Raw genomic sequence first — 27,725 nt, 5'->3', positions numbered from 1 at the left:
TAAGGTTTTATAATACATATAGCTGTGAAAGCAGAAAATTGTCACGTCCGCTTTGTCCCTCGTGTCATAGTCTGTGCTGTTACACAGAATAGCTATAAAGGGGTCTAAAGGGGTTACAAAGGAACCATTTGGCCTGTGTTACAGATCAGATACTACCTGTCAACCTAGACTGTGTCATGATTCATGGATGTTTCTATAGGGGTAGTTACATCAGAACCTACACAAGCAGTCATGGTATGCTCCAGTCATTAAATGTAATCAGGTCAAGATCATGTTATCAATCAAATGCTTCTCTTCTTGATTCTATCACATTACTTGATCAAATAGATTCTGCCATGAAATATTAGACCGAATAACAGCTTTCACTCAATGTTATCGAATGCGGATGTAATGAACACTCGTGGATACAAGCTTGTATTTTCATTTTGGCTTTTTATTTATTACCTAAAAAAAGAAAATGTTCTATCACAAGTCACACTGAAATGTATTGCTTAAGAAAAAAATATATTCATATATTCTTTTTTTCTTTTTTTTGAGAAACATGGTTTGTTTCTGTTATATTTCCACCAACAAAAAAACAAAATAAAATCCAGACACGAGCAAGAGATGCTGCTGCCTTGTTCCCCCCCCCCCCCCGACTTAAAAAAAAAAAAGAAGAAAAAAATGCACAAAAAAAAAAAACTGTAATTCACAGTTACCATTTTGGTTTCATAAATTAATACAGTCACACATGTGCTACACCGGTCTAGAGCTAGAACATTGTAAATTGTATTCTTGAATCTGGTACAACTTCAATAGTTGGCTACAAGAAAGAACAGGCAACTGAAACTGTTGTGATCTGGAATTTCATTGACAATGTTTGTTTTTTGTATCCTTCTCTGTAATGCTCTATCATCATTTGTCTTGTTTTTCAATTTCACACAGGAGTGAGGCACACACAGAGTATAGTTCATAGATATACAAAAAGAAAATAAATAGAATTTGACAAGGGAGTGGAGGGGCGGGCGGGTAAACTGTCCTTTTGGTAATGTTGGATCCGAGGGAACAGGAAGTGCATGTGGTCCTCACAGGACCTTTCTGGCTCTTTCGTGCCATGTTAATAGCGTGAACAGTTCAAATTTACCCTCTTTTTTTCTCTTTTTTTTGCAGGGATGTGAGGTCGGGATGACGAAATGAAGACAGTCGTTGAGGAACATCGCAACTTTTCATCGACACAGCAAGGGCAACACTTAAGGCACAGAAGCCTTGACAGAATAGAGACTCCACCAGCTAGAAAACACAAAACAACACATGCCCCGTGTCCTTGGGAGACATTAGCCACTTTTACACAGATCCTGCTAAAAAAAAACAAAAAAAAACAAAAAAAAAGACCCACTATTTATCCACCTTTGCCTTTTACACAGAGCCCAGCAAAGGCGGGAAAGGTCGAGAGAGACAGCATTGCACAATACCTTCACACGCTGATCTAATACTTCCTCAGAAGTCGGAAAATTAAGAAAATGTGGGGTTTTACATGCTATATAAAACAGACTACACGGGGAGGTTAACGTCCTCCAAGTCCGTTTTGATGAAGTTTATACACACCAGCGACACGGAAAGGGGGAAGGAAAATGCCGGCTATTACAGGGAGATACTACAAAGCTGGAAAATTGCAAAGCAGTTTATACAGGTGCTGGCTTTCACAAGATAGGGAAAAATGGCGACACCCCATGTAGACAGTGAAAGAGGGGCTTCTCATAATACCTCTAAAGGCAGAAAATTGCGGAGACAACTCCGTCCTCCATGTCCGTGTAGGAGACTTTTCCTATACAACAACTACACGAAAAAGACATGAGGAAAATGGTGGCCTCTGAGGATGGACAGCCAACAAGCCAACTTACTCTCCCCATTTCGTATCGGTGCAGTTTAAACAGAATGGTGGAATAAGGAGGAAACATGTCATCTTTTACAGGCAAATATTACCTCTGAAGGTGGACAACTGCAAAGTTGACTTTGCCTCCCTATTCCGTGTCATTGCAGTTTATACAGAATGGGGAAAAAGTGGAAAAATGTTTTTTACATTCAGTATAAAATGGGCTACACAGGGTCTGTCCCACCTCCGTTGCTACTCCTAAAGGATGTTTGAGGGGTTTTTTTTTTTTTTGGTGGGTTTTTTTGGGACACTACTTCCAAAAGCAGAGAATTGCCACTTCTGACTTTGTACCTCCATTTTGTGTCATTTATAGAGAATAGCAACAAAAAAAGCAGGTGGACAAACGTGGGCTGATACAGGCAGTGTAAAAATGGCCATGAAAGTGGTGCCTTGATGACAAGTCGACACAAAAACAAACAAACATTCCCGTCCCCATTGTCTCCAATTTCTTAGTGAAAGGTAAGGCCACTTAACAAAAATATGAGGTTCACCCCAAAAAAGGTAATCTCTCACTGCAACCTCCTGGGAGTGCAATCGTGGCGGGGCGCTCGATAGTTTGAACAAAGTTCCGTGGAAAACATTCCGCTGGTTCCTCGGGTCTCCGCGAATGCGTCCATACATGATCCTCAGTCTCCTGGCATGAAAGAGGGCTTAATAGTTTCTAGGTGTTTTTTTTTTTTTTTGGGGGGGGCGGGGGGGCGGGGGGATTGGTTGCGTTGTAAGGTTCCAACTTCATTGTCACTTAACATGAATGGTTCAGTGGAGGGGGGGGTGTCACACTTAAAATCATCTGTTCTGGTTTGCCGTTAATACTTTCAGTACTGTTTTTTGTCTGCCTCCCCCTGAACACGCACAAGTAATAATGACAAAAACCTTAACAAAAGCAGCATTTTTTTTTTTTTTTTTTTTAATTTTCATAAAAAAAATCATGCATGTGAACCCTCACCTCTGCTCTCCTTTGTCCATTTCATCCCAACATCATCCGCATGCAAAGAAAACGCTTCCTGACACTTTTTTTTTTTCATTTTTTTGTCAAGGTGTGTAGCAGCAAAACTGTGATATGTTCATGGATGTCCTGGTGGAGGCACTAGGTAACAAACTGATCACACTTTTCCCCCCACTTTGTCCATAAAAATATAATTGCTAGAGGAACTTAAAATGGTTGTGAGGGAGGGGATATAATTAGCTGATTGGATAAACTTAGGAGAAAACGACAAATATGAGGGGGGACGAACAACACACAGCCTAATAAATCTTTGCCAGTCGTCACATTTATGTACATAAACTACTTGGGTTGTGAGTTGCGTGTCATTAGACCGCTGTGAACTCATGAACGACTGAATGGATGTTTATTGGTAGTCAACCACGAAGCCGCAGACGGCTGCTGTTTTTGGAAAACAGCAAGGTTTTTATAAAATAAAAAAGATTTTTTTTCTTATTAAATGTCATAATTCGTTTTTGTAAAGATTTTAAAATCCCCCATCTAAAGCACTTTCTGTCAACCCTTAAATCATTACGATCACTGAGGTTGATATCAATACTTCCATATTATTTCTGCACACTAGTTAGAAATCAATATCCTGTGCAAATCAACGTTTTGAACTGTTCTATGAAAACCTGAATGCTTTGTGAACAATGCTACATCTTTTTTTCTGCTTCAGAAAATAGAATGTTTAAAAAACAAACAACATTGAACCAGCCTGTAACAGGTCAGAAGCGGACTGCTCGAGTGAGTTTGGAGATCAGTAAAGAATGCCCATCGCAATATTCCAAAGAGTTCGGCGGCTCTGCCATTGTTGGGCGGTTTGGGAGAGAACACTGAGGCATCTGGTGCTTGTGTCCTGTTGGGAAGTCCACTTGGAGCTCTAAGTCACTGTCCAGTGTGTGCCTTATCTCTCTCTCTCACATACACACACGTCAAAAAAATACCACCACCACCCACGGAATTCTGCTATGCTTATATTCAAGGTTTCATCTTTGTCATGAGACCGTACGTGAAGAGTCCAAATCCAAGCATCAGACTAAGTCCTGTTGCTGTGAAGGATAATGTGATTGAAGTCTACAAGGGGGTCATTCCTATCATCACACACTCATGCCTGCCCCCCTGTTGATCCGCTCCCCTGCCCGCTGCAAACTCGCCCGAACTTTGCTTTTCACATCCTTCTTCCTTTCAGGCCATGACAAACTCGGACTTCAAGTCGGCCTTGACGTCGGGCTTCCACACGGAGTCGTCAAAGTCCAGGTCCAGGGAGCCGTCGCTGGACATGCTGCTGTTGCTGTTGCTGCGGCCCGCCTTGCGGTTGGGCAGCCAATGGTAGGGGCCGCGCTGGTCCCGCCGGGCCTTCCGGCGCAGGCGCTTCTGCTGCATCAGCAGCTGCAAGCGCTCCACCTTGCAGCGGGTGGCACGGTTCTCCGTTTGCCGGACTCGGTCACCTGGATCAGGAGAGAAGAAAACTGAGTTAGATGGGGTTTTTTTGGGGGGGTGGAATAATAATAATCACACAATTTGGTGTAAATATACAGCATCCACAGCCTGATCAGAGTTTGTTTTGTGTTTCTTGTCTGGGTTCCTGTTCTTGTTCTTTCTTGTGGGAAGAACAGGATATTATTATTGCTTGCAAGGGTTGTACAGTATTCCGGTACTACAAAGGTACAGAGATACCTCGCCTTAAAAAATGAAACAATACTACATATTGTTAATACCAATACGTCTGTGCAGTTCGGCAAATAGGGAAGAGGTTGAGTATCATTGCTTCCAACCGTTTATTGGTTGCTCCTGTAAATTGTGGCGAGTAAGTACACTGTAGTGTTGCAATACTTTATTCAGCCTCCAGGACCCAACACAACAATGGTATGGAAAGCGCCGGAGGGTCATCACCTGAAGTAGTTATGGAAGACAAAAATCTAATCCAGAATACGCTAAAATTACAAGTTTAAGGTTACTGTATAAATCTGACATCTATAAAATTGTACAGGTTTTTAAGCACCAAAATGTTCAGCCAAACCACAATTTTGTGGAAAAACAGTATTGGCATAGAAACAGGCGTTCAGAACCTTCAAAGAGAGCGTTGCCTGTCTTATCATAAGCATGATGCACCATGTGAGTTTATTACAGTCACCAAGGACACATTTACATGACCACAACATCCATCCGTTTAATTCGCTTACAAATAGCATTTTCAGGCTTCAAATAGCAGCTTATCAATGAGTGGGCGGAGCCTTATCGCACTGAGAATCAATCATAAACAACCAAGGCTGGACTGTAAACAAAAAGTGAAAAATTGCAGTGTGGCGTATTTGTTTTCGTTAACCATGACTCTGTTAGTTAGGAGCCAACATTCTGGTTCAACAATAATTGACTTGAAAATCAGTAATACTGCCATGTAACATGTAAAGATGCTTGCTGATATGCATCTTAAGCAGTATATTTACACACACACACACACATTTATATACACATGTACAGTATATAGTATTTATATATACTGTATACAGGGCTCAGAAGGAAGGTAGACGGCGTAACCACAATCTATTAGCTAGCTGCATTCGTATCTGTCTGAGAATTAAATAATGAAATAACAGGCTCCCATGTCGATAAAGCAAAGCGGGGCGGCCCATCGCCTAGCTGTGGCTCTGATCCGGCATCACATATTTGCGCATATAAACACACACACACACACACAATACGGGGGCGAAACAGTGCATGCACACACACGTACACGGCACACACAGCAACAGCAGCAGTAGCTTTTAACGTGGATCGATGGCAAATTAAAAAGACCTATTGATTAAACCTTAGCTCTAGTGCAGCCATCCATCTCAAGCGCAGGACAACGCTATTGGCTTTCAATAGAAAATGCAAGCGAATGGAAATTGTACGCGGTGAGAGAGAGCGAGAGAGCCAGGGAGATTGGCTTTTTCTTCAATTTTTTTTCTTCCTTCATGGCTTCCTACTTTCAGCTCATTGACCCGAAGCCCACCGCCCCCCACCTCACCCACTACCTCCATCTTGATTTCCACCTTCCTCCTCTCTTTGCCCAAGGGATGCTGCTGGGTGGGGCAGTGTGAGGAAGGATACTGGAGGGGAGGGCTAAGGAATTCCTCCCCCAGGGGCAGAGCGGGGATGGAGGGCGGAGGGTAAAGGATCAGGCGTCGGTGGCAGTTTTCCCCAATCGATTGTGCCCTCCTTTGCTCTACCCCCATCGAAATGACTTGTCAACCCAGCATGGGCTTCATTTGGTTTTTCCCCCCTTGAGCCTTTTTCCTTTGCTGCTATAAATACAAGCCACTGTGAATGGGAAATTTGCTGGCGTTGGTTGCTGGAGATCAGCAAGGATGTTAAAATGACATTTCTAAGGAACAGAGCAGGGGGTCTCCTACATTCAGACCATTGTCCCTTTGCCCCAGCTCCATGTGACACTCTTATACATCGCAGCAAGGCTCTTGTTCCCTCTCCAGTCCTCCTGTTTCCCCTTATGTCAAAAATATGGCCGCACATTCAATTCTACTTTCTAACAAGCCGTCGCTGATACAACCGACAGAGAGTATAAAAGAAGTTTGATGGTGCAGTAGGAGGTCTACGGCCTTTGGCTTGGCAAGTGTTTAGGGAATGTGCTTGGAGCGCCACCAAAGTGAGTGTGAGAGTGTGCGTGTGCGTGTGTGTGTGTGTGTGTGCGCGCGTGACCATTCATCAACGTCACTACCGGAGCCCTGGGCGGCTGGGCCGGACACAGCTGGCCGCAGGGATCTCCAGTCTATGTTTATGACAGTAGGGCTATTATTAGGGTTGGCTAAGAGGGACAGTCCATGCTCCCACACACACACACACACGCACATGCATGCATGCATGCTGGCTGGCTGGCCCAGAGCCTGACTGTGGAGTTTTGACGTGAGCACAATACCCTTGGAGGACTCAGAGAGAAATAGGAAGTGAATTGGAGAGAAAAACAATTAAATTTTGTCCGCTTATATTTTGACAGACGCCCTGTGGTAGCCACAGAGACTGAGAAGAAGAAGGAGGAGGAGTAGGAGGAGAAGGAGAAGACAAAGAAGAAGAAGTGATCTATGAATAACCGATGTGTTAGCCCAGCCCTGCATCAAGACCAAGGGAGAAGGGCAGGAGTTGGAGGAGGGTAAAAGAATTGAGGGGATGCAGTAGCAAGACACAAGGGGAACATGGATGTTTATTTTATTAATGGCACTAAGATTGGTGTTCATTTGTGGCAATGCTCGAGGCTGTTTGCTTTGATGTGATGCCTGATCTTCCAAGTGTATGTTTGGGAAATTTGGGGAGTGGTAACCAGAGAACAAAAGACGAAGAAGGGGGACAGCTAACACAGTGTTTGCTAAAAGCAACCTCTTTTATGACCCGGGAGCTCAATACAGTTTTTGCCTTTTCAGTGTCAGAAGTTGTCAGATACTGTGAAACTATTTAGTACCCAACACCTAAAGGGTGGAGCTAGCCTGCAGTCTGCCGATCGGTCGACAGAGAAAAGTCACACAGGAATGAAATGGGAAGACCACGGAAATGCTGGATGTCCGTCATTATAGTTGTCCTATGTTTACAGTGTCTTCTTTTGGAATTTGTTGGAAGGTTACATAGTGTGTAGTATAATAGAATCTTCTGCACACAAAAAACAAAACAAAACAAAAAAAAAACTGTTCTGGCTGGTGGAACAAAGGGTTTAATATTCTGGTTTTGATTTCCTTTGGTAAACAATAAACCAAACAAAGCTGCATTAAGATGAACTTAAACAATATTTAAGGACTCTCATGTCTTTGTAAATTCTCAGTCGTCCAGGGGAGACTGCAACGTGAGTCCCTATCCACAAAAGTTGAATCAAAGCCAAATGGAGTTCTTATATGTTGTTGGGCCTTCAATTAAACCTTTGTGGACAAGGACTGATGGAGCTTAATGATTGAAATCATTACAAGTTTGCAATGAAGAGGTAAGCAATAACTTGCTTTATTGACTAACATTCAGAAACAATCAAACCAAGGACTGAAGGTTTCTTTGGTATAGTAAAATGACTTTAACTTGATATTCTGAGCTGCCAATGCCAGCCACCTGAGAAACCATGTAGCTCTGTTGTACAAAACAGCTAACCGGCCAATAAGATGCACCGCCAATCATAAACGGTGGGCTAAAATGAGCCTTGTGACAGCAAGTGAAAGGCCACTGACAACCCTGCAGGGACACATGCTCTTCAATGACTTATAGACTTCATTTGCATTCCCCCTTCTTCTCTGCTTGTCGACAATGAAAGGGCACCTGATGTGCTTGACTGCCTTTTCGCTCGATAGCGCCGCGCTATACTGCGTCACCGGTCGCTGAGCTCACTTTGCTGCCGCCGCACGTGTGTGCAGGGTCTTAGCGATGGATAACGGGTGCGATGCAATCAGTTCAAGCTCGTCAGATCTTAAATGCAGAGAGGAAAATATCTCAGATTCTCCCTCACCCGCCCTTCCCCTTTGGTTTTCCCTGGACGCTAACGTGACCTGACAAATCTAAAGGGGACAACTGGGGGTGAAGAGATCCGGAAGGTGGGGGACGGGGGCGCAGGAGCTTTCAGAGCTCTATTCTGTGGGCCTGTGTTGAACTAAGGCAGCTGCAGTGGGAGAAGGAGTAAAAGGCAGCACTATAATCCCAAAGCCCTCCCTTCCTCTACTCTACAATGGCTCAGCCTGGTGCCCTGTATGCAGCCCCTGTCCCTGGCCCCTACACAATGGTGTTGACTGGGCAGGAGGGCTGGAGGGAGGTTCACCCTCCCAAGTAATGGAATTTATCCAACAATCAGCCTGCCAGGCCGTCAGTCCTAAGCTGAAAAATCCTCAAACTCAGCAACTCCTTTCACCAGAGCCATGAATCCAAGCTTTTAACCAGGCGTTTGAGGCGGAGTGTGTCAAGCTTTTTTATTTACGCTTGTCTTATCCTCCCCGTACATGAACTTGCAGTGGAAAAGGGTAAAGGCTCTCTGGAGAGAACCGAGCTATGTGACATTTTCAAGAGCCTGTCTCAAGTATAAGTGTGCACACATACTTAGGCAGACGGAACGCACTGGTTAGTCCTGCAGCTGAATGGAGGCAGGCCGCTGTGAAGTGGAGTTAAGCTGCAGTGTTAAGTCCAGTAAGTCGTCCGTCAGGTGTCGGCAGATAAGGTTGCCCAAGCTCGCTGAGTCAATGGCTTCCTTAGGACATCAGGCGAAACAGGATGCCAGAGACCAGGGTTTATTGTCTCAGTGAGCCAGACCGGGTTTGACACAGCTGGTTCCCCATTCATATCAGTTCCCAGAAGTTTAGATGGTGAGCAGGAAGTTGGGGCAAGGGCTGTAGTGTCAAAACAGGGCACAAGACAAGCTTCTCTTTGACCCATTCTTTTTTTTCCTCCACTGGAAGCCATGGTCAATCCATGGGCAGTTGGCTGGCTAAAGGACAGGATTCAGCACCCGTATGATGAATGAAGGCTTAGTGTTGTGGTTGTAACAACTCCCCAGTGCTGAAGTTCAGACTAAATCTATTTAAAGGCCAAATGAACACAGAGAATGTACAGTATTGATGCACAACACAGGCATGGAAAACGAAGCGGGGGAGGGTGAATAGGAGGAAGATGGACAGATGGATTTTACAGGCGAGGCTGTTTTTGGACAGCATATGGGGGGGGGTTCAATATGTGGGCTGGTGAGTGCAGATGTAGAGACAGGACAAGGGGAGGGTGGGAGTAACAGGGGTGGAGGCAGTGAGGGAAAGGTCTTCCTTAAGTTAGGAAAATAAGACTGTGTTATTCCAACTGTTCACTGGACACTTTTGAGGGCACTAGGGGTGATACAGGGGGATGCTCGACTGACAGTACACTCTTAGTCAGTCAGCTGCTAAAACTGAACCTCTATTCTACTCACACAAAAGCCAACATTGAAAAAGATTCATTGCATCTCAGGACTGAGCCCAACGGACTACTTCACCAAACTCCATTTCCCCAAAAGGAGATAAGGAGGCCACACAAGACAATGCTGTTTTCTCTTAGTGTAACCTTACAACACTGGCTCAATGTTATCTGTGCTGGACATCTGTCTGACACTCCAAATCTAGTGTCTCCGGCCGGAAAGGTGCTTTAAAAGAGTGTCATCTGAACTGCAGCACCTGCACCAGCCCTGCCCTTGGGCATGGGTGTGTCCAGCGTTGTTCAGTCCCTACTAGTCCAGACCTGTACAAACCCCTGTCGTCTTAAAGCAGCCAAAGCCTAATCTACTCTAAACATAGCTTTGCCCGGGGTGGGAGGGGTAAACCTATCTCCTTGGTGCACATAAACAAAGCCAACTTGCTGCGTGACAAGTGACGGCTGACTGAACAAGTCTGGAGATGCTTGTATCGCATTTCTTAGGAAAGCAACCCCTTCCCCTTTTCTCCTCCATCTCAACACAAAAAGATATCCTAACTTCTTAGGTTGTTTCATTCCACTTTTTCTTTGGCACGTTATCAAGGCAAAAAAATGAGCTGATCAAGAAAATGATGAACTGCAAATGAACACACGGTCTTTCAAGGCAACAGCAGGAACATCTGCTCCATGAGAGCTTCAAAAGGATGCACAGTGAATTAATGCGCCTGTTTGTGTGCCTGTGATTCCATGTCATGCTTTCATGTGTAGAGTCACTCACCAGGGGGCTTGCACATGCGGATCTGGCTCTGGCACTGCACCAGTGGATGAAGGGCCGGTGGAGGGCTGCTGGGGTTGCCAGTGGGCACCGAGGTAGCTTTGGCGGAGAGTCCAGTCGTGCCGACCACTGGGGGCGAGGGAGGCGGTGACGGGGACGGCGAGCTGGGCGTGCTGCACTGGGTTTGGTAGCGAAGCTGGGTGAGGGACGGCGGCATCCCCTGGTAGTGGCGTGTGGCGCTCAGGAGGTCATTGAGAATCTGAAGAATGGTACCTATATCTCGCCTGGGGCGGCCATTGCTGTCCTGACAGTTGGGGTGCAAAGTGCCTGAGAAGTGAGGAAGCAGAGTAATACACCACATCTCTAAATATAGCCCCGCTCACACCCTCAAGAGGGGAGTGCATGTTTATTGCTCAGTGCATCAATAAATCTCACCTGAAAAGGTCCCTGAAAAGACTCCAGGAGCGTGGTTCACAAAGCTCTCAATGATGGCACCAGGTTTACGGGAGCGCGTTGAGGAACTGGTGCCACTACTGGGGCTGCTGGTGCTGCAGCTGGCCTGGAACAATCAATGGGAGTAAATTGAGTCTATCATCATGTTTCAATTTCAGTAGAAGAGCACCCAGTGCTAAGTGACAGTTACGTCATGATGCTGAAACCACTACTAGTACAATGTACGTAAAAAGCAATAGTATCTGCGGGTCACACTACCCACTAAAATGACACAGTATTAAGTTACCACAAAGTAAGACCGGACTAAACTTGTAAACTTGGGCAACTAATTTAAGAGTGAAAGTCAAACCTCAGCAATACCACCTGGACGTGGGAGTTATGTAACTCCTAAACTATATCTTTATTTCTAGTGCAGGGAACCAGCATTCCCACATCAGTGGCCGTGACATGTTAACAGTTTAGCACAATAAAAAGTAAAGTTCTGTTGCACTTTTGGGGCAATTTGGTCAGATATTTTGGTTCGATGTTTTGGTCTTGTAATTTTTTGAAACGCTATTCTCATAGGCACAAACCTCCGAAGACGGTAGCTATATTACCGACAAGCAACAATTCCCAGACATTTTAATCCAGCATCATGCATAGTAGGATGATATTTCAGGTTTACCTCTGGGCACAAAACGGGGGCTACAGGGCTGGCCTGGCTCATGTTGTGGCTGCTCTGGCCTGAGGAAGGCTGGTGGTAGTGGTGGTGGTCCCGCAGGTGATGGGGAGGAGACCGGAACAGACTCCCGGGGACATGAGACATGGGAGGGGAGCGGGAAGGAGGAGGAGGGGTGGCTGGGTTGCAGTGAGGAGCAGACGACGGGGACTGATTGTAAATTGGGGGCAGAGACTGGTGCTGTGTGGAGGGAAGAGGGAAGGTCGAGGTGCTCGTGGAAGAGGATAAGGAGGTGCCTGGCTGAGGCAAGTGGGGGCTGTGTGGATAATGAGAGTGGAGGTGGGAGTGCGGTTGAGGGAGACAAGGCTGTCCTGTGCGCTGGCCCATCGTGGCATCTGAGTTGCCCCGGGTGATAAGGTGCCTGTGCTGGAGCTGCGGACCGCCCGACTGCTGTGCTGCCAGCTGGAGCTGGACAAACATCATGTGATCACCCACGCGGAGGGCCAGCGTGAGGGGAGAGCGGCCAGACAGGAAGTCGCTGACCTATAGAGAAAAGATTTGATTTTCAATACAGCCAGCGAGCCAGTTAATTGCAGAACTATGGACTAACACTAACATTGCAAAGTGCTTCACTTGTCATTTGTGGTTTGATCTGAGCCAAAAGTGAAAGGAAAGAGATATAGAGACAAACAACAATAACAACATCATTCATGACATGATAGCAGGTTGTCCATCCATTCAACAGAAACTCAAGTGACGACTGTACGACTGGTCAAAGACATACCGATTGTTCATTTCCCCGCTACACTGGACAACTAATGAGATTCGAAGTAAGTCTGCCAAATTGTAATGGGTTTATCCTTGTCCCATGCTTTTAGTTTATTTCACAATAATGCCCATTACCAACAAACTGGCTGATGAATACAGCCTCATTGGCAGAGGCAACTGAGAACTGTTGCAGTCAAAAACTGAGAATCTCCCCTGCGCGTTGACTTCCTCTTCTGTCAGTGAACACTGGACAGCCGTTGAAGCACAAACAACAGAGCTTTGAGCTCCCACTCTAATGGAGACACAGACGCACCACATTAGGCCAATCCTACAATCAATCACCATTCTATAACACTGGGCTATTTACATCTGCTGGATGAGGCTGACTGTTTGAAAACACACAAACAGAGCCCACTCTCACTCGCCTACCACTGCCTTTGGGCCCGTTCTTAGTCAGCAGTGTCATTCAGTGCGCGGACAAAAGCCACCCTTCTCTCTGGCTTAGGGCCTGAAAAATCAGTCCTCCGTCCAGGAAATACACCCCACCCGCCACACACGCACAAAATGGACAATTGTGTATGGCGGATCTGGAAGCGATGCCCATTTTTGGAGGACTCACAACAGCAACGGAGGCCAAATGTGTGTGTGTGTGTGTGTGTCTCGATGGGTATTCACTGACCCGCCAGTGGCCCGGATGGGCACACAAGAAATCCACACAGACACAGCAGATTTGTCACAACTTGGCTAGAGGATTCACATTAAACAACAAACGTTTTGTTGTCCTGGCCTTGGCACGCATGTGACTTTGCTGCATCTTTTTGCCACTCGCTGCTAAAACCATGTGTGCATGTGATGTGTGTTTCATTGTGAGAGTCACTCAGAGGGCACAAAGATTTCTTAGCGTCTGAAAGCCTTAGCAGTCGCAAATGCATCGTGATGTGTCTGTCCAATAGGGTTTCAACATCTCCTACAGCTCGCAAGCTTTGAGTCTATAAAGGGAGGTTTGGTAGGACATAAGGGAGGGAGGATATTCAGGGAAAACAGGAAGATGGATAAGAATGGAGAGGCAAGGAATGGAGCGGAGGAAAGTAGGGGCAACCAAAGCAGAATCAAGCCTGTGAAAGTGTCTTTGTTTTCCCCTATCACGTTGCTGTTCTGCTTAAATGGTACGATCGGCGAATGGGGGGGATGAAGTCGATCAGGCAATATTCAAAAAGGGGGTAAAGTTTGACACCCGACACATCCAATTAACTGATTGTGGGAATGCCTTGTTGCTGTGCGAAAGCACCCACAGTTGCTGCAACTCGCTTTGTTGGGTTATACAAAAAAAAAGGCAGAAAAATTCTGGCTCTTTTGTTACGACTCTGATGTGTTATAGTTCTGACGTGTGTGAAAGAGGCTTAGGGAAAAAAAAGAGCCCAGGTGTCACCCTGTCAAGACTTTTGGGCGTGCTCCTGAGATGTTGGCCGGTGGTTAACCCTGTCAATCAGCAGGCTCTGCCCTCAATCACTCCTCTTTCACCAGGGCTGCTTATTTATTTCTCTATTGACCGTCGCCACGCCATACTGTCAGGGTGACCTTTGCAAGTTGGTATTGACATGGGCGTGCAACAAAAAAAAAAAAAAAGGAAAGGCAGCTGAAAGGACAAGGATGAGCTCATGGCAACATTTCAAAAGTAAATAAAAAGGTGACTACAATCAGCATACAGGGGAGGCTTTTGAGATGAACATAAACCCAGCAGTTTGAGAGTGTAAACGCTGCCTATCAGGGTCTTGTTGATATAGTCCACACCCACCATGATGACACTGTTGTGGTAAAATGACAAACCCAGCAGGCCCGAGGCAGGGTGTGAAAACAGGGTTGGGCGCCGCATGTGAGGGGTTTTGGCAAGGGCATAATAGACAACGTAACATATTTGGGAGAAGGTGCAATCCTAGAAGTGAGGGTCAGGTGGTGGGTAGTTGGCAGATGTCAAGAGAACAAGTATTGTTGGGGTGGGGGGTCAAACTGGTGTTTGGTTTGAGGAAGGTTGAAAGATGGGGTGGAACCCTCCTGAGAAGTTTCTCGCCATCACTGCAAGCTCCACCCTGGTGCGGCCTGTTTTGTTTGTACAGGACTTACAGGTAGATTTATATAACAAACCTTCATTCTACAGCACAAGAGCGTCAGGAAAAAGAACAAATTACCTTTGCACACAGCATAATCATTGTATGTGTGCATCTTAGTTCAACCCGTTTTTGTTTTTGAACAAAGTGCACTTGTGCAGTTATTCTTCTGCTGATGTCCCCTTGAAAATTTGGAGCGTGAAAAACCACATCTTACGTATTGCAAGAGCTGCAATATAAACCAACTTTCATCCAGATCGAATACAGATTGTGCATTTGGCAGCAATTAAGAGTTTAACATGTTTAGACAATAATCATTCTGTCAGTTCTCATCGAATCAGCTTGTAACGTGTTGTAAGACCTTGTTACATTGTGTTCCCGTGGATCCAGAAGAGATTCCAGGTTTGGATGAAATGTTTCCTTAAACTGCCTTTTAGCTAATAAATATTCTAGATAGGCTAATTGATTTTGCACATGTTGAAGGTTATGTTCAGTCAACAACAACCTGGTAAAGACAGTGAAAGTTACCTGCTAAAACAATGCTGTAAAATGCATGCCAGGCCTGTAGTTGCTCACTCTTACCAAACAGAATTGTCTTTTGAATATCGTTGCCTGTGTATATTATATGAACACTTTTTTTTTAAAAAGTCGGACCATGTTTAACTAAATATCATCATTAGTCTACAAAATGCAGTTTTCGAGTGGCCACAAAGCACAATTTTTGGCCTTGCCCCCAAGACTTGACCATAATCTCTGTGCTATGGGTGCTCTTGTTCCTCTTAAATTTATATTTAAGTGTGTGTTCAGCAGACGCGGCACGATGGACGACTGGTCAGCACATCTGCCTCAGAGTTCTGAGGTTGCGGGTTAAAATCGGCCTCGCCTGTGTGGAGTTTGCATGTTCTCCTCATGCCTCCGTGGGTGTTCTCCAGGTACTCCGGTTTCCTCCCACATCACAAAAACATGCATGGCAGGTTAATTGAAGGCTCTAAAATTGCCCGTAGGTGTGAATGTGAGTGCAAATGGTTGTTTGTCTATATGTGCCCTGCGATTGGCTGGCAACCAGTTCATGGTGTATCCTCCCTCTCGTCCAGAGTCAGCTGGGATAGGCTCCAGCACACCTGGAGGAGAAGCGGTTCGGAAAATGCATGGATGGATGTTCAGTAGACAAAGCTTCCAACCTCAAGTCTAAGTTTAGTAAAAACAAAAAAATTGCCTCTTTATTTTTTACCTCCTACGGCAATTTTTTGTCACAGTTGACTCACAAAACCAATTTGGTGCCTCACACGTGTTTTCAAGCTAAAATTGTTTGCAAACCGATACGTCTGACTCACAAAAGGGTCTCCAGTCGTACATGCTTGCACCACCGCAACCTTTAGTTTAGACAAAACAAATCAAAAGGCCAAAATCAGCAAATACACAAATAACAGAGCGCATTTCGACTTTTGTTTCGACAAATGATAAACAAAGCAGAGCCAAAGTAAATCTTCAGGTGTGGAATCCAGACAGAGGCACGCACGAGGAGCCCGCAAAGAAGCAGCTTGAGGATCCGGGGCGGGGGTGAGGGCTGCCGAGTGCAACACCTGAAACGGGGCCCTGTTTCCTGAAGGAGGGGGGATTGGGGGGGGGGAGGGTAATGACACAGCACAGTCTGCTTGCCAGCGGCCACATTGCCGGGAGCAATCGTGTGGCAACAAGGCTCTTCCAGACGGACAGAGACTGTGAGAGGGGAAACAAGAGGAGGGTGTCTGTTAAGTCTCTGTGTGTGTGTTTTTTTGTGTGTGCGGTGAGGGAATGAGGCAGGGGGGAGGAGTTTTCAAGTGCTGTCGAGCTGGCTAGTGAATGATTCCCAGAGGTCTCAGCTATAGCAGCTCAGCTCCAGTCCAAACATCCCTGTCTGCTCTCAGGACCCCAGCCAAGAGAGAGCCAATGTGGCTGGCTACCATTGACGTCAGGACAAACACCAGATAGATCTTTCTGGAACATCACAGGCAAACAAAAGAGAGGCTTCTAGGCATGTCTGAAACCCTCCTCCTCATCCTACGCCTCTCTGCAATCTTTATTTCCCCCCACCGGTGCTCCTCGCAGCACACTTGAATTCCAAAGCTTTACAAAAGCAACTTCTGTAGTGGTTTGTTATAAGAGACCCAAGACGAGCAGAACGGAGGGGCCTCACTTGAAGCCAACCTTGCATTGTTCCCTTTCACATGCAGCGACTGCATGATATGCAAAGGGAAGAACAAGGTGTACATTTGCTGAAGACGACACGCGTGATTAGCCCAGGCTTGGTGATGTTCATGAAGACGCTGTTCCCTCTTGAAATACCACAGTGTTGTCATATTTAGGTGCTGGTATTTTGTTTGGTGGGAGGCTGTGGTTGCCATACAGGGATGGGAGACGAGCATGATAAGGGGCAGTGAGAGGAGGAGGGGTTGAGAGAAGATGGTGAGAGAAGGGGGAATGGCGGATGCGGGTGGTGGGGGCAGGGTGTATTGGTGGTTGTGGTGGTGGTGGGTGATGAAATATTCAGTGAGGATGTGCCTCTGGCTCCTTCCCTTTTTTTCTTCTCTGGATGACAGTTTTATTTATTGGGGTCCCTGTGGTTCAAGGAACTCATTTGCAGTCGTTCTTCCTTTGCACACTAAGCGGAAGTACAGCAGTGGAGATAAGGAAGCAAGAAGGGAGAGGGAGGGGAAGAAGATCGAGGGAGCTGGCAGTGCCTAGCTGACATTCATGAACAACTGAGCAGCTTTGTGCCCGAGAAAGAGGATAGAGGCTTGGAGGACGGGACAGGATGGTGGAGAGAAGAGGAGGGGGCTAGGCTGTCTCATGCGGCCATATTCTGGTTTCGATAAAGCCGCTCACCTGTCGAAGCCATTCTTATTAACCCACCTATCGACTGATGTGGTTTGATCGCACCGGGACAATATTGACAGTCTTTGTGCAAACACGGACCAGCTAAAGATGCAATAACTTGCTTGCTCTTAAAAGAAGAGGAAAAAAAAATAAAAAAATCAATGACTTGCATCATGCACCAAATCATAAAAGCAGCCAGGGGCTTTTCAAAGACCGCATTAGGAAGACTGGCATGAGTAATACCGCCTGATATGAAACAGAGACGGTCAGGAAATAGCATTCATAACGGTGAAATTAAGTTCCCACTAAAGCCACTCCTTGTGGTCACGGCTCCAGCCAAACACAAACTAGAGCAGCCTCAATATGAGAAGACTGGAGCTCATTGGTTGACACAGTATGACAGATGGAGGATACGTTTATGTGACATCAATTCAGTAAGAACGAATACACTGGAAAGTTTCATGCATACATGAGATGTGTCAAAACATTAACATTGACTTGAAAAAAATAGGACTGAAAATACTAATGCCATTGCTAGGCAAGTGGTGGGCGGTTAGACCGGCAAAACAGTCCTTTGAATACATTTCATTGGCATATATGTGATTTGTGATGTAAAATTTTGGTAAGTAATGCAAATCTGCAGGACACAGTAGTGATATAAGAACAAATGTTTCTGCAGCGTTGTGTAAGGCCATTACTGTTTTGAATGACGTATTCACACATGCCCGGACTGAACACTCAGCACACATTCCTTCTCCAATTTTAGATATACTTTCAAATGCTGCTGTCATTCAATTATCAGTGAACCCAGACAAAATCCTGCTTGGGGTTCTGTAAATAATTTGTCCTTTGCCCAAGTTCTTTGACAGTGCAATCTAATTGACCTCATTAGACTTGGTAGTGGCCATCATACATGCAATTTTCCCGTCTTCGTCCACCCACTCAGCACCCCCAGCGGTCACGACGTCTGCTACTCGAATCACAAAAGCTCTGCGTCGCCAGTGGAATACAAAAACAATGGCTATAGATGGAGAAATTGGTCTCGCCGCCGTGTGCGGGAGCGAATAAAAGAGGCGGACATTAAAAATGGATGCCGGCCCATGCACACAAACGAAATCCCCTGCAAACACACCTTTGACAACCCCCACTCCCCATCCCCCCTCCTGCCATGCATTAATACATCACAAAGGGGGATTACACAGGTGCTAAAAGGCTGTGTGATCATCTTATTAATTCTATTTCCAAGGCCGCCATTTACATGAGCAGCGACTCAATGGGGCCTCGCCATTATCGAAACATTGTCTATTATCTCAATTTTAATTCACGTTTAGGTAACAAAAAAAAGGGAAAATTTCCATTCTAAAAGAGAAAAGAACTTTAAGATGCATGCATTTAAAAAGCCTTCATTTCAGAGAGTGGCGAGGAGGGCATGCTATTGACCAACACATTGAGTCATTCTTCAGTTTCCTGGCACTCCCATCTTCTAAATCCAATTATAATGATTTCCAGTAGTGTCAATGCAGCTGATTAACTACCATCCATGACTGAAAAGAGAAATTGAGCCCTTGCAAGGAGATGTACGCAGGCACAAAACAGTTATTCTATATTCTGTTCTAGCAGATCTTCACTATATGAGCGCAGGAATAAGCATATTTTGCTGTGTAACAGCAGAGGCAGAGGACTTTCCTCCTCTGCCCCTTCACAGGAGGCAAAGCAAACAGAACGAGGTGAGGGTGACCCCAAAGGTTCCTCTTCCGACTTTCAGATGACACACATTTGCGTCACTCTGCTCCAAGACCCAATGGCAATGAGCGTGATCTGTCGCTCCCTGTGGAGGAGGAAGTGTGCAAGGATGAGGGAAGTGTGTGCGAGGACAGCAAATGTATATGGGTGGGGTGGGGGGCGTCATCAGCGGGGATGCCCAGCTATGGCAAAAACACAGTCTCCCCCCAAAGCAATCTGTTAGCATTCAAGAGGAAATTTGTCAATTTGCAGCCCAAGCCAAGGCCAAGGCATTCATTCGGGAAGATGGTGAGGTCCGCCTATGGATGCGTGTAGATGAAAGCCGATGCATGGGTGCGGGGAGTTAAAAAGTCCACCACAAAACCTCAATCACTGTGATGCCTTGAAGGGTTTGTCAGTTGGTCAGGTTTGGTGCTTTAAGACAGGAACAAAGAGGTGGCTGCATGCGGGGGAAGGGCAACGGGGGGGATGGTAAGGGTGATGCCTGCCTGCCTGTTTGCTTGCCTGGTTGGGTTTTATTCCAACATCAATGTGCATCAATGAGGAAATAGTCCCTTGTGTGCTAAGAAGGGATACATAATCCTTCTGTTTCTGTCAAATGCCAAGATCAATAGTTGGAGAGAGGACATCGATGCCAACGAACGCCCCAAAATTGTGAATATGCCGCTTTCAGCGCTCGTCTTACATTTTCCTAAGAGACGTCTCATCAGTCTCTGGACAGGAGGAGAAATCCTCTTAAATACATCCTTTCCAACGTTGCTGTTCTTCTGGGATGTGCATATGTAAGATGTACACACTAACCATATAAGGTTGATGACGAGAGTAGCACGGCCTAGAGCTGTGCTTTGATGGGCTGTCAGTAGGCAGGCGCTTAACGCCAATTAGATGTCATGCATAGAGTCTCTATTGAGGTGGCAGAGCAGGAATTAAAAGGCGACCAGGATTGTCCTTGTCGTCACGCTCAAACTGAGGCGGTGAGTCCGTTTAATTGATAGCTGCTTGGGAGATCCCTGACTCATTTCAATAAAGACCGGCCAATTCCATTTTTATTATTCCGCTTACTTTGAACTATGGATAGTTTGTTAATATATATTATATACCTGTATAAACCGTATTTCCACAAATACACGGGAGGTGTTGATTTACTCATCTGGAAATGGGGCCAGTTGTCCTAATATTAAACAATGGTACTAGCATTTTACAATTCATGTCAAGCAAAATTGAAGTTTAAAACAGAATAAAGCTGTTCAGTCTGCTGGATGGCTAATCATCGTTCAAGATGCCCTTTCCACATAACTCCATCATCTTTAACACAACACAGGGGTCTCATTTACAACTTGCAATAAAACTCCTCACTTAATTTGAGAGTCCGTTTACATGCCTTGGTAGGTGCTTCTATTTTGTTAGCAACATTCCAAATGGGCTCAGAAGTTCACCCGTCCATGTGTTAACAATAGAGTCTATGAACTGACATAATTACACTTACTCTATTTAAGTGGATGATGCATTCTACACCTAATAGGGGCTGCCGTCCATTTTATTTAACTTTATTTATCCATGTAAGGCAATTCAGAAGACTCATTTGCAATGCCGACCAGGCGGCAGACAGTCTATTAGCAAGACCACCACTATTTAAGGAAATATAGTATATTAAATATCCAATTCATATGGCGAAAACACATGTGGGTGTTAGGGGGATATGCGAGGTCTGGAAAGGTTCATAGGTTAGCGTCTCAGGCTACCACAGCTAACCCCCGCAACCCCAAGTCTGCCAAACACACGCATACATTTCCCTCAGGCTATTTTTGGGTATCAGTTATCGTGTCAGACACTTTTAAGAGCTAAGTGCATTGATTGATTTTTGATAGCCCCAGCATTAAAGGGGAAGAGGGGGTGGGGGTCGAATGTGGAAAGCTTTGGTGTTCCTATTTTCCAATCAAATCTTAGCGCGATCTATATCGTCCCGTTCCGCTTCATGAATTATAAAGCAGAATCAATTTCTTTGGATAAAAACACACTAAAGCTGCTGAATGCCTTTATTGTAACCTTTTACCCAGCTATCAGGCTGACCACATTGACCCAGACTGTGCTATTGTAATTAGTTTTGCAACAAGGATGAGCACAGCAATAATGTAGCGCAAGAAATTCCACAGAAAAGCACACACGACTACTAATGCGTCTAAGAGGCCAACCCGGGAATCGAGACAAGGGTGAACAATATTCAAAGTTGATGCATCAACTGACAGTTAAGATGCAAAGATGAAGAGCTCGATAGGCAGCCCACTACTGCTCACAAGTGCGAGCAACCATCTGCTGACACACACCTACACACATGAAGTCATCTTGTTCTTCGGTGCTACGAGTTCACAGCCTCACCACGGCCAACCAAGTTCACATCGGGGAGCTAAGTCAGGCCAAACTGCGCTCTGATGTCACCGGACAGCTTTGTGCAATAAGCGCAGAGCTGCACGCAATCCCATAAGTCATAATTCTATCCCCGAATGTTAAAGGGAGTTTTGCAATTTACAAAAAAAACAACAACAACATAAAGCTGTCCTTCTGACCTGACAGTAGTATATTAGTAAAATGATCTGTGGGGTCGGGGGGGGGGGGGGGGGGAATCAGCCCTCTCTGGCTGACGTTTTGGGCTTCAAGAGCTTTGCTGAAACTATGGCGGAAGAGCCACCTGGGGAAAATAAGAAAAAGGCCTATCCCTTGTTTGCTGACAACTAGGCAGAGGTTTATGACCCAAACGTTTGAGGCCACAAAACCTAACACAGTTTATGCAAATTCACTAATAGGTTGCTAAATTCGCATCCTCATCTACTTTGGTTTTGAAATTGACTCTGACACGTCTCCATGCATCTTGCAATTACACAACGTTGCGAAAGGAAGTCACTGCATGTGCTTCCTACGTCACGCTGTCGCCTGTGTGCGTGTTTGGCCTGGCCGCCTCGGTCACCTAGACGTCGCTATCAATTGCCGAGGTTGAGTCATACCCTGATGCGGACTGAAAGACGTAGAAACATTTCGACGGAATCTGGCGAAGCGGTTTTACTTTAACTGCAACGTGTCGGGGCCCACCACCGCACAACTGGCTGTCATGAAGCTGGTGTTCATCTGACAATCCAGCGCAAGGGTTTATGAGCGAGTGAGGCCCCAGCGCACTTCCTGGAAACTTGCCTGGACATGTGAGTGTTACATGAACCATGGAGGTAGAAGGGCTGGCACTTCCACATATAAACTGCAAATGTTACTAGGATACAGGAGGGTGTTGCTCCCTGTTATATCTTAACACATGACGCTCAATGGGCTTGTTTAAGAGGTGGAGATTAAGACAAGGGAAAGAGGCTTGTGCTTTAGAGGCTCATCCGCTTTCTACAGCATTGCTGGAGTGATAAAGTTGCCCTTCTCACAAACACACACAATACAGTAGCTCAAACCAGGCTTTCACAGTAGCCCTCTTTGGTCTGGTGTAATTTGTGTGGTTCCTTTTGTGCAGTTTAGTTGTGTTGACGTGGTGGTGCAAGCAACCTGACAAAGGAATGAATCAGGTTTGAGGTGATGTAACAACAGGTAGCGTGTCAACCGATGACATGCATGAGACTGTGCATGACTCACAATGTCTTCTGAAGGTGCCCACAGTTTTTTTTTTTTTTACTGTCCTTTAATCTGGTAATCAAGGATATTTTGCAAGGTTTCCCAAACTGTTGTCAGGGGCCACTACATGGGCCACAGTAAAATTTCTTGGCAAAGGGCTTTTTGGTTTATGTTCACTGAAGTAAATTCATGTTTGATGAAGGCGTCGTCAGTTTACGAGGGTCTCAACATACGACAGTTACAAATGGCACACTAGAACTAGTTTGCGCCATGATATAACATCATCCAGAAGCACTAAAAGACACACTTAGTTACCACATTACTTACTGTTTTAAAGTTTTACTTTTTTATTTATGGGCTGTAATTATGACCTTATTAGTGTGTTAGTGAAGCTTCGTGATAGACATGGTACGTTCCAACTTGCAAACTTGTGTTACATCACCGCTGTAAACCGAGGACCCCCTGTATATGTTCGTGTTATGGCAATACATGGAATATGTGTAAGTCGTGATAAGTTTGGGGCCCAGGGAAGAACCCCCTTTCAACATTTAAGCACCAATAAAAGAAGACACCTAATGACTGCCATTCACTTTGAAAATGAACCTGACCAGGACCAAGTTCCCAAAGCAATCAACTCTAATAACCATGCTGACTTCTTACCTGCGTTTCAGTTAAGCTCTCCAAGGCTTGCATTACTGACTGCTCAGGTCTTGATGCTTGAGACTGTGAAGAAAAACAAGGCATATTTTTTTAAAAAGTGAATAAATTAACAGCGTGTTCAAACGGCAGACAGATAAGCAGGCTGGCCTCACCATTAATCCTGCTTCGACGGTCGGTACGAGTGTTAACTTGCTCCCATCGGAGACGCCAAGATCCTGGAGTTTGCCTGAACTTAGTCTGCTGCGGGGTTCGGGGAGGAACAAGATAATTAGACTGTGCTGACAATGTCGCTCTTCACACAAACACACACACACGCACACACACTCCAGCCACGGGGGCGTGCCGACTACAAAACTAGTTTGGAAAAAGAGCCGAGGGTGAAGGGGAAGTATTGACTGGCTGTCATATTTCAATTTCAAGCATAGCGAGGCTCTGACAATTGCTCGCAGTGGATATTTTGCGGCATTTGAGGTTGTGTGTTATACTGAGGAGTGCGATTTATGATCCATATAGCTGGTTCCTTCACCAAATGTACTAAAACACATCATAAATTGGGCATATACTGCATACAAGTAATGATGAAGAACACAGAAGACATCAATTTGAATTAAATAGCCTGCTTGATGATCAGTGAAATAACTTAGTCCTGTATTAAAAGGGAGCTTTCCGGTGCATGTTATGTGACGCAATACACATGACTGACACAATAACCTGCGATGGACAGCTGAGTGAAAAGCCAGCGTGACCCAAATCTCACCCTGTGCAGCTGAACAAAAGACCCCCGGCACAGACTTTCTAGCTGATCTACAGTTATAAGGGCAGGAGCGGATGTTTTTTTTTTAATTATTATTTTTTTATTTATTTATTTATTTTTTTTTAAAGGGGGGAGTGCAGGTTTTAAAGGATGATGTGATTACAATGGGCAAGAGTGGGTATAGGCAGAAAAACAATACATACTGTTTGCATCTTCTAAAGCCCCCTCTCCCTACTTACTTTTTGCATAACACCACCTGCGCTTTTGTTAAACCCCACTTAACCTGGCCTTCATTCATTCACTTAGCCACTTGCTAATACTCCAGCGTTATGGTTTCACTTCAGTTAGAATAAGAAAAGCCACAACCATCTAGGCGGCGCCCACCCTTCCGCGCCACTGCGACGGACAACCCACACCCAAAAGTCTGCTGAAATCAAAAAGAGCATGACTCACCCGTGACATGTAACATGGGGTTACGAAAAGAGAAAAAAAATAATCCCTGATGGAACTCCATAAAATTGGATTTGTGTAAGGTTACTTGCATTGACACTTATATGAGTCTCTCTATCTTTCTCTCTGTCTCTCTCACTCACACGCACCAAGCATTATCAATTCATTCTGGCCTCCCTGTTTAGAAGGTGGGAGGGATTAATCAATGCATCGTCCCATCAATACCCTCCCAGTGACCGACGTGTCCCCTTGTGTATAATTGCGACACCATTGCAATAACATTGGGTACACCTGCGCAATCTACCCTTATGCCGAGTTTTAATATAATACATTTAGTACTTCATCGTACTGAGAGCGGCTCCTAATGTTTAAGATATAACAAATCCATGTAACCAGGATAATAATAAACACATTGTTTCCTGAATACCTCTCAGAATAAGATGAGCAAAAATAAGAGGTTGAGTTTGATTTTTGACATTTTTCTGTGTTACGTCCAGCATTATGTCTTAGTGCTGTTCAATGTATGATTGTGTGCGCACTCGCTTGAATTATGTCATGTTGCATTATGCCGTGGTCGTTAGATACGTATGGTGGATGGAAGGCTTTTGGGCAGATGGATATTTGAGAGCTTCTTTGAATGTGTGTTCTAAGTTGGACCCCCTTAAAAACTCATATCAAAAGGTCTTTCCATAAATAACATTGAAAGTGATTATTGACACATTGCCAGAATGTTTTATGCAATTTTATGCATGTTTAGCTGCAGTACTACCACTAAATGAGGGTTGTGGAACCTTTTTCCATTGCAGTTTCAGTCCTCAGAAGGCCATACTGTAAAAATACGATGCAATGATCGAATGCATGTTGAATATGATTACATATGTACATTTAGACTTTCTATAGCAGTTCTTCCATGGTTTGAGAAATGCATGGCTGGGCCACGGGCTGGACGTTTCCCACCCTTGCAGCCAAGAAAGAGTTCCTCAGACTAAATGTATTTTTCCTACTCAAACGTGTACTACGATACACACTTAACGTGAAATATTTGACTCACGTTTCTTTGTGCAGCAAGGCGAGCCTCTCTTTGGGTACTTTGAGCCGCTGCGAGAGCCTCCTCTTCAGCCCGTCCACGGTCTCCTCCTGGGGCAGCGAGAGCTCGAAGCGGGTGCCGGTGGTGGAGTGGATGTGCAGGTTCATGGAGGGCTCGGCGGGGAGAGCCTCGCAGGACGAAGAAGCCCCGCGGCTGGTGCAGCTCCGGGCGCTGGGATGCTGGTCCATCCGATAACCTGTGGGTCGCGGGAAGGTGGAGGATGAACCGGAGGTGTTGGAGTCGACGAGGGAGAATAAGAAGAGCAGGAGGAGGGCGTGGAGGTGAGCGATCCGTCGCTATAGTGTCCCCGCAGCTCAATGCTACATGGATGAGTGAATACCACAAAAGGGGAGGCTCGTCCACGCCACACAAAAGCACGTATATTCCTCTCGGTATTTAAGTACGCTCGACGCGACGTAGGGCTTCAATCGTACCTGCGCAGGCTCCCGTGGAACACGAGCGACAATGAGCGTGGTCGCGCACACAAAAAGTATCCCGAAGATCCAGCGTCGACTCTAAAGACAAACCCCCTGCACGGCGGACCAATGGCGAGAGAGCTCACCCGGGGACGAGCCAATAGGGGGGCGAGGTTTACACCCACGTGGAGGGCAAGCGACTTAAAAGCCATTCATAATAAATGACAGCATAGATAAAGCCAATGAAGACCACAACGCTCTAATTTCACCACATTTACACCAATATATGTTTAAAAATAAAAATATTAATAATAATACATCCCAGCATCTCATTCAAGCAATCATTTATAATAATGAGGCTGGATACTGTTCTGTCTCTTGTGGAAGCAACACATTGCAATACTATCCATCCATCGATTTTCTATGACATCGGGCAGTAAAAGTAAAACAAAAAATAAATAAATAAAAAGAAATTTGCTATTAAGTGACTGCATAAAGCTCAATGGGTGCAGCACTGTTTGCACACTTTACTCCGACACGTCTCCTTGCATGCCTGCATGTGTGTGATTGGGTTCTCTATGTGGTGTGCAACACTAAACTAGAACGAGCAATGAATATATTGAATATAAGAATGAGTTTAATCAATGGATCTATTTGAGTATGTAAACTAAGACTAAATATATGTGTGTATTTCTCAAAATGTGCCATCATAGAGCATTTTTTTAAACTTCAATATTTATAGCATATAAATATAAATTTGCTGTAGTTATGCCTGTTCTTCTTGGAGAAAAGTTAGCCCACCTTCCACGTTAGAAGAACTCGATCGCCACCAAGTGGCCACCAAGGAGGTTATATCAATCCAAGGAGTTGCCTAATAATATTGTTTCATAATGGCATACAATTCGTAGTGGCCTATTGTTAATTTTTTTTTAATACAACATATTTTATAATAGAGACCCAACCCTCTTATTTTTTATTTTCTTTTTACAATTAAAAAAAACGATAGTAGGCTATCACTACCACAAGCACAACAATGACGTACAAGTTATTGTTTTAATTAACACGAGCCGGCTACTAAGCCGGCTAACGTTTTGGCCTCAAAAGCAGACGAATATTACATAGTTTAGTCATTATTCAAAAGGTGTACAGTACTTACCGATGACTGTGGCGAAAACCGCGAAGCTTCGCGTGGAAGTAGGTCCAATTTGTTCCCCCAGCTTTGGCATGTAAGGTATAAAACCGAACAGAACAGAGGCGAATTCCCCCAAAAAAGAAGGTGAGTGAAACGAAATATCCACAAGGTGTACGAAAACGCTTCCGCCCGTTGCTTCTTAGCTATCTATCCGGTCTACAGTGCCTCTCTCTCGGGCTCAAGAACGTCGGCGAGGCGCCTCTTAAGGAGACTCCTCGGATGTGATGTCAATGATTTTTTTTGTTTTATTTATTTAAGGTGGACTTGTCCTCTAAAGGTCGCTTCGTTCTATTTCCGTAAGCCGGCGGGGAAAGAATGTTCCAAACGCCATGACGAAATGTTGAAATAAATAGTTTGCAGTGGTACTTAGTGTCTGACCCACTCGTCTGACCTGCACAAAAGTTGAAAGGGACAATTGAAAAC

The 27,725-nt window shown here is 45.1% G+C and overlaps 1 protein-coding gene across 1 annotated transcript; it reads right to left on the bottom strand.

The window, feature by feature from the left end:
- Window positions 1–412: 412 nt before the first annotated feature.
- Window positions 413–27,725, bottom strand: midn (midnolin). The gene is made up of 8 exons (XM_061778376.1): window positions 27,267–27,725; window positions 25,659–25,890; window positions 23,556–23,643; window positions 23,404–23,466; window positions 11,678–12,214; window positions 10,996–11,119; window positions 10,564–10,887; window positions 413–4,345 (listed from the first exon to the last, which is right to left on the bottom strand). The coding sequence occupies exons 1-8, from the start codon at window positions 27,334–27,336 to the stop codon at window positions 4,083–4,085; spliced, it is 1,701 nt and encodes a 566-aa protein (XP_061634360.1). The 5' UTR covers window positions 27,337–27,725; the 3' UTR covers window positions 413–4,082.

The sequence above is a fragment of the Phyllopteryx taeniolatus genome, chromosome 7 (assembly GCF_024500385.1).
Source record: "Phyllopteryx taeniolatus isolate TA_2022b chromosome 7, UOR_Ptae_1.2, whole genome shotgun sequence".
Classification (NCBI taxonomy): domain Eukaryota; kingdom Metazoa; phylum Chordata; class Actinopteri; order Syngnathiformes; family Syngnathidae; genus Phyllopteryx; species Phyllopteryx taeniolatus.
This window is presented reverse-complemented; position numbering and strand designations above follow the sequence as displayed.